Source organism: Sciurus carolinensis, chromosome 5 (assembly GCF_902686445.1).
Source record: "Sciurus carolinensis chromosome 5, mSciCar1.2, whole genome shotgun sequence".
Taxonomy (NCBI): Eukaryota; Metazoa; Chordata; class Mammalia; order Rodentia; family Sciuridae; genus Sciurus; species Sciurus carolinensis.
Genome location: NC_062217.1, coordinates 11,315,284 through 11,323,072, shown reverse-complemented (window position 1 = coordinate 11,323,072; position 7,789 = coordinate 11,315,284). Strand labels below are relative to the sequence as shown.

The following is a 7,789-nucleotide window of genomic DNA, read 5'->3' as shown; positions in this document are numbered from 1 at the left end:
TGCACAGGAGATGTGTTGTACCAACCGAAAATAAATTGACTAAGAGTTATTGTCCTAGGTCTTTGACCTTTTTTATCCTAGCTTGACAGCTCTGGCAAAGGTCACACATTCATCAATGTTTGGTAGTAACTATAAACCTTTTAAAAATTTTAATATGTATAGCAACTCCCTCCCCTCTTTCAATGTAAATCATGTACTTCACATTATCATTTTCAAGAAGAGTTCGGGGTGCTCAGTGCTCAGGTGGAAGAAAATGCACTCAAATGCAGTTTTAGGCAATAAAAAATAGAGACTTTTTTAAAAGGTTGATACAATAGTATAAAAGAGGAGTTGGCTTGTTTCAAAAACAACAGCTTTCCAAAAAAAAAGAGGCACAATGCCGTCATCACACCTCCTCAGACTTGACTGTCAATGTTGGCATCCCAAAGAATTTATGCTCGAAAACAATCTCTTTATTACACAAGAAGTTTGGACACAGTAAAGAGGCAGCATCTGAGATTTCAGATTAAATTAAAACAAAAAAAAAAAAAAACCAAAAACCCACCAGAGAGAAAAAGAAAGCACTTGAATTTCTTCTATTTTATAAAAGATCACAGTTTCACAGTTGTCTCTTGCAGCAGCTTTTCTTCTCTCACTTTTGCTTGAACAATCACAGTAGCACAATACATGGAGATAGATTAAGGTTGCTGCACTTTTTTTTTTTTTTAATCACACATGGAAGGGTACTGAAGAAATAATCCTGTATAAAAATATTGTGTTAAGGTGAGATCAGTAATAAAAGCATGGAAATTAAAAATTATAAATATTAGAACTTAAAGGGCTTTTACAAATACTTTTGGACACAGGCACAGTCCAGGATCTGTTGGCGATGCAGCAAGTGTGTGGTTTACAATCAAGAGGCCTTTGCAGAATTAGGGCCGGACAAGGAGGCTCAAAAGCAGCCTGCGTTATGGTGTCAAAGGCATTCAAGAGGCACTCCAGGAAATGCAGAGGGCCTGGTTGCTGTGTGAAGTTCTGACTTAATGCTCTTCTCCTCCCCGCTTTAATTATATACACCTACATGCATATATGTGTGTGATATATATATACATATACATATATATATATAGATATACACACATATATATATATATATGTATGCATGCACACACATGCATATGTATATGTATCGGCAGTGTGTATCTAGGTTAATGTCTCCATTCTTTTTCCTTGGAACAATTTGCCCTCAGCCCTGTCTCCCTGCAATGTACAAGTCCACCTTGGTTGTTTTTTATTTGCTTGTTTAAGGGAAAAAAAAAAAAAAGCCCAAATATCTTAATTAAATTAATTAAATGTACAAACACTGTAGGGTTTCATACTGAATAAATAGGGCTAATTAGACCAGTGGCAAGTCTGAGTCACACATTTGTCTCAGGCTCGGCATTGTCTCAGGTTAGGATATGGTCCAAGGACTCCCACTTATTAATAATGATAAATTCTAATGTATCGTCCGCACAACTTCAGGGTTCCCATACATTTCCTCATCTTCAGACTCTGAGGTGGTTCCGTTGCTGGAAGGTGTATGGAGGTGGCTGGGGGCCCCACTGGCCTGGCAAACATACCACTCATTGAGGTTGGTCACCTGAGGGGACAGAGTGCTGGAGCGACTCCTGGCTGGGTCCAGCACAGGGGACAAGGGGGCACCCACCGGAGTCCCCACTGATGAGTATCCAAGGGCTCCTGGAGAAGGTGGAGGGGACTTGCAGTGAATCTTCATGTGCTTCCTCAGAGAACTCGGGTGAGTGTAGGATTTGTCACAGCCTCGGATCTTGCAGTAGTAGGGCTTGTCACTGGTATGGACATGGGAATGTTTCTTTCGATCACTGCTATTGGCAAACTTCCTATCACAACCATCGAATTCACATTTGAAAGGCTTTTCCCCTGCAAGGAAACACAGGAAAGGTTAACAATGGCTTTCCAGAGAGTTGCTGGAGAGAAATCTTGGAGCAAAACTGGGGATGGAGTTTCCCATTCTCCCAAAGACCAACACCCAGCCATATTCCTATTCCTAATTCCTATGTTCCAAGATGCAAAGGGAATAGATAGTGCAAGGATTGGCCTGGATCCACTTGCCTTCAGGCTTTGCTTAGATCTGGATTTTGAGGGGCCAGATGCCAGGCCCTGAAGTACCATAGGGGTCAAGGTGAAATCCCCATGGTTGAAGCAAGGCCCAGGATGTACCCACTGAAGCCCACCTGGGACCCCCATAGCATCCTCACTCCTCTCAGGGTCCTGACACTCAAAAATACAAATAGAAAATCCTCTATCAAGATAAACACTGATAAAAATATACTCCCAAAGCTACGGATGTGGAGGTGAGAATAAGAAACAGGGAAGAAAGGTAAACACATAACACTAAATTAAAAGTAAGCCAGGGATGCAGTAAAATGATAATAATGGTACTTTGTTCCAGAGTGTTCCCAGGATTTCATTGCTGGGAAGGAGCAGCAGGAGAGGATGTGGAGTTAGGAAAGGAAATAAACCAAATATTTCTCCCTTTAGAAATAAAGGCACCTGTGAAACACACAATCCCACCATGAGATTTTTCAAGGCTGGCTGGGCAGAGAATAAGCTGCTGGCCTCTGCATTCTGTCAGCTTCCCCCAAAATCTTGCAGGTCAATGGACAGTGTGGCAGAACAGAATCTGATCACATGTAGGCCAAGACCACAGCCTTGGCACAACCTGCCATTTACCTTAGGCCCTAAGGACACTTACTCTAACAGCTTTCTCCATTGCTTATCCACCAAAACCACTTTTTTTTAAAATGAGGGCTTTGGCCTGTCACCCTTTTCTGCTGGTCTGACCACACCAGGAACACTATGCCTTAAACACAAGGCCACTAGTCCAGAAAGTAGAAAAGCTTAATAACACAACCAAAGAAAGTTAACCACCCCACACCTGGGTGTTGGAAAACAAAAGGGAAGACTAACAGCACAGCTGAGTTCTCTCACCTTGGTATCTATGAACTTACATGTCTGAGTCCATAATTGAACAAGTCATCACATACATATTATTTTATAATATTTTCCTCTTGACATTCAGATGATCTAAAAAATCATCAGCTACTTTGGTGACACACTAGGTAGGACATCTTTCTTTGTTTTGAATAACTAGTTTTTTTTTAAAAGAAACTATTAAGTCATTTTAATGCACATATATTTCTGTGGTGAATCTTAGTCCCTCCACACAAAAATGTGTTTGTTGTTTTAAAAAATATTTTACCTATGGCAACTGCTTCAAAGTCAGAATATGTTAGCACGTCTGAAAATATTCAGAAGACTGGAATATAACTTTCCCTACCTATCATTGTTTAAAAATTATATTAGACATTATTTGAAAACAACTCAACCTACAAATAGCAGGAAAACAGAGAACTCACAAAAATAATCACAACATTTAAAGATTCTTTGGAGATGAGCCACAGCAAAAACAGAGTTAATTCCTTTCTACCAAAACATCAGTGACTTATCCTGATTTTTGTGTTACATGTTGAGTAGGAGATAGTACTCATTTAAAATAGCATTCTCTTTTACAAAAAACAAAAAATTGATAACCTTCTTCAATAGGGAGGCTTAAGTGGTTTTATTCATTCTATGTAAATGTCAATGTTGTTTAGAATTCTCAGGTTTCTGCTCAACCTACATAACCCGGATTGTGAAAAATAAAGCTGTTGAACATTGCTAGTTGCTCCACTACTCATGAGAAAGAGAAGCAGTAAAACCCAGTAAAGGGAGAGAGGAAGTGGAAAGAAAGGTAGAAATTAGGGAAAGGAAAGGTGGAGGAACAAAGAGAAAAAGGAAGTGGGATAGAATGGCCAGTGTTGTTCAGCCGGCAGAGGAGCTGAGTAAATTCCACCTAAGTAGAAAGACTGAGAGACCCCAGTGTTTACATTCCAGATTCTGAGAGAGGAGTCACATCAGAATTTAACTATATACAGAGTTTTGGAGATGTGGTGCCTGTGGGAAAATAAGGGAAAGGAAAGCAAGGTGTGGATATCACTGGACTTGCCAGCTTCCTCTAGGGTTCGGGTGGGAGGAAGATCATAAACCCAATTGAGGGCAAACAGGTCAGGACAGCTAGGGAGGCTTCCGGAGTGACTTGGGACTAATGTCCCTTTGACCAATCTGTTCTGGGGTCCTGAATAACCCCCCGAAGGGAGAGCAGTCTGCTATGGAGAGAAGTGAGTCCACGACTGTCCCTCCCTGGACACAATGCTCACTGACAAAGGGGCCCAGGGACAGCCAAAACACCAGGCCAGGCGCGGGTGTGAACTGAACTAGGAGTCGCCAGCATCCAGGGTGGGGGTGTGTGTGGAATCCCTGCATGCTTCTCCTAGTGGGGTTCACGCTAGCAGCACGAGTCGGGGGCAGGAAACTCAATCATCCCAGCAACTTGGAACCAGAAAACCAGTCACCGGTCTCCCGACCCCCACCCCCACTCTCACAAGCAAAGCCAGTTCCGTGCTGTGGGCTCCTGGCAGCGAGGCGGGAAAGGTCCGCTTCCCTCCAGGAGCCAGGGAAGGAGGGGAGCGGAGGCCACATGCACCTCATTTAGGGGCTCCTTTTCGGAACTCCGTCAGGGTGGGGGGTTTCACCGTCCCAGTCGCAGTCCCAGCACCAGGAAGTGTTGGGCACCAAGCAGGCAGATGGCTTAGTGGGCCAGGGCGGTTTTATAAGAGCCTCGTGGGAAGTTTCCTTTTGGAAAAGCCATTAAGGTGGATTGATCTGGATTAGAAAAACACAAGGCTCGGGGGACAACGTGCTCCCAGTCGATCTTCTGCAGGTCCACATGGGAGGCCTGTGAGGTGTCAGTCCATAGGAGCAAGGCCTGGGGCACCAGCCTGGGGCCACCCGGACGCGGCTGCTCCCGGACCCATAGAATAAGCCATACACACTCCTAACACCCGCGGACTGCCGCTGGCCGGGTCGCGGCCCACGCCCCCGGGCTGCCTCCTCGCCGCCGCCACCGCGCCGATAAATCAGCCGAGTGATCACTGAATGTAAACTCCGGTTACTTAAGTGTCCTCCAAGGGGTAATATTGTCTGTCCCTATAAATCCCGGCTACGCTCGCGCTCAGCAGCGCTACCGCCCAACGCGCTCGTTGGTTCAAAGAGGGCACACGACCCTAAGGGGCTAAACCGGCGCCCCATGCTGCAGCCGCCCTCACCGGGCCAAGGTAGCCCCAAAGGCAGAGCTTGGGGTGGGGTGGGAGGGTCCCCGCGGCGCTGGGGACTCCGCACCCCCACGTTCCACGGCGGGGTAGGCCTCACCGACCGCAAGAGGTCTCGTCTTCCTCCAACCAGAACCTCCTTAAAAGGACAAAAGCAAATTTTCCAGCATCCAGCACACTCGTGGGTGTGTGGGATGTGTATGTGTGTGATCTCTATGTGACAGCGCGTGTGACTGTGGGTGTATAAATGAAGTGAAGGCGCATATGGGTGTCGCAGAACTGGATGCAGGAGGGCAGGAGTATGTGTGAACCGGTCCGAGATGCAGACCCGTGAAGGTGTTATGAGTGGGGTGTGTATGAGTGGAGGTCTCCGGGGGCCGGAGGGCGTGCTCCTCTTGACATCCGCACCCCGCCCCGAAGGCACGAGACCCCCGCCCCCCTAGGGGCCACAACTAGCGGCCCCAACACCGCGGCAAATCCCACGCGCCCCTCCCACCCCGGCTCTCCGCGATGCAGCTACCGCGCAGGGTCTGCGACCTGTAGGAAGGGAGACACCACCGGGGCGACTCCCGCCCTGGCCCTGATTCCCCGTGGCTCTCCCCGACCTCCCGGGGCCGGGCGGATGGGGGCTGCCGACCGTCCTGGGCGCCTTCCTGCTCCTGCTGCTGCTGCTTCTGCTCCGGGGAGGCGGCGGCGGCGGCGGCTGGAGCGCGTTGCCGGTCCCGGCGGAGGGGCTGAGGGCGCGCTGGAGACTCCGCCGTGTGGGAAGCCTGCGCGGGGCCTGTGTGTGCTATCGAATTACTTATTCATAGAAAAAAGGGGGGAGAGAAAAAAAAGAAGTCACATGTCCGGGTTATACGTATGCGAAGAGAAGCAGCAGAAGGAGGGAAAAATTAAGGCGAGCAGGAGCAGGAGGAGAAGCAGCGGCGGAAGCGGCGGCGGCGCAGGAGGAGGCGGCGGCGGCGCGGCCGGGGACAGACACCCACCTGTATGAGTGCGCTTGTGGATCTTGAGGTTCTCAGAGCGTGCAAAGACCTTGCCGCAGCCCGGGAAGGGGCAGGGGAAGGGCTTCTCGCCAGTATGCACGCGGATGTGGTTGATGAGCTTGTATTTGGCCTTGAAGGGTTTGCCTTCGCGTGGACAGTCCTCCCAGAAGCAGACGTGGCTGCTCTGCTCCGGGCCGCCCACGTGCTCCACCGTGACGTGGTTCACCAGCTCGTGCATGGTGCCGAAAGTTTTGGAGCAGGGCTTGGCGCCGCCGGCCGGGGGCGGTGGCGGTGGCGGCCCGGCCAGCTCGTCGGGGTCGATCCACTTGCAGATGAGCTCCTGCTTGATTGGCTGCCGCATGTAGCGCAGGAAGGCCCCGGCCGCCCCTGGGAGGTGGGGGTGGTGCTGGTGCGGGTGCTGCGCGGGTGCCGGCGGCGGCGGCGGCGCCGGGGGCGGCGCGTGGTGCTGCAGGTGGGGCCCAGGCCCGGCTGCCGCTGCGGCCGCCGCTGCAGCCAGGTTCAGGTTTAAGTTCACGGCTCCGTAGCCGTGCAGGGCGGCGGCCGCAGCGGCAGCCACCGCCCCGTAGTGCGCGTCCCCAGAGCGCGGAGCGAAGGGCGGCTCCGCGCGGCCGTACAGCTCAGCAGCTGCGGCTGCTGCCGCCGCCGCCAGCCCCAGACGCATCTGGCCGTTGAGCGGGTGTGGGTGACCGCCGGGAGCCCCTGGAGTGTCGTGCAGCGCGGGGAAGAGCGCCGGGCCACCGCCGCTGTCCGGGCCCGCGTAGGTGCCGCTGGCAGAGATGAACATGCTGGCCGAGTGGGGAGGCGGGGCGGGGTGCTGGGGGGAGCTGGTGCCGGACCTCTGCTCCCCTCCAAGCGGGGCCCCGTGCATGGCCGCCGCGGGGGCCGTGGCGGAAAGGTCCCTCCGGAGGACGAAGTCCCTGCTGTGGCCTTTGCCGCTGCTGCCGCCGCCGCCACTGTTGGTGGTGGTGTAGCCCGAGAGGGCAGAAGGAGGAGGCGGGGGAGGGGAAGGAGGAGGGGGTGAAGGGGAGGGAGGAAGAGGAGGGGCTGGGGGCGGGGGCGCGGAGGACTGCGCGCCACTGCTGCCCCCGCCGCCGGGGTAGGTGCCCGAGCCTGGGTGCGCGACCGCGGCCACAGTGCGGGCAGCAGCCGCTGGAGCCTCGGGCTGCGCCGAGAGCACCTGGGAGGGAAGGCTGAGGCTCTGCGCACTCGCCTGGGCCATGTGCTCAGGTCCGAGGGCAGTGACGGCCACGCTGGGGTCAGTACTCAGGTCCAGCGGGTGGAGGTGCGCGGTAGCGGCGCGGAGTTGGGAGTGGGCGGGCGGGTTGGCCAGCTCCGGGAAGCCTGTCATATTCTGATGCGGCTGGGCCTGAGCCGTTGCCAAATCCGCTAATCTCAGCTCTGGCGGGTTCCTCTTGCTCAAAGGGGGCTCCATCAGAACTACACAATCAGGCCCATAGACCCTCACTGGGGGGACAGTTTTCCCTCTGCCCGCCTTCAAAAACATGTATATATTAGGCGCTCTTTAACTTCTTTTGTCCTGGCCTCCTAACTCTGCTTATTCCTGTTCCCACT

At 52.2% G+C, this 7,789-nt stretch overlaps 1 protein-coding gene across 2 annotated transcripts; it reads right to left on the bottom strand.

The window, feature by feature from the left end:
- Positions 1-546: 546 nt before the first annotated feature.
- Positions 547-7,789, bottom strand: Zic5 (Zic family member 5). 2 transcript variants are annotated; one of them, XM_047551953.1, is made up of 3 exons: positions 6,197-7,789; positions 1,688-1,920; positions 547-739 (listed from the first exon to the last, which is right to left on the bottom strand). In XM_047551953.1, exons 1-3 carry the CDS (start codon positions 7,719-7,721, stop codon positions 650-652), a joined length of 1,848 nt encoding a protein of 615 aa, XP_047407909.1. In that variant the 5' UTR covers positions 7,722-7,789; the 3' UTR covers positions 547-649. The 2 variants fall into 2 exon arrangements, with proteins under 2 accessions (XP_047407909.1, XP_047407908.1); XM_047551952.1 differs by having other exon boundaries at positions 653-1,920.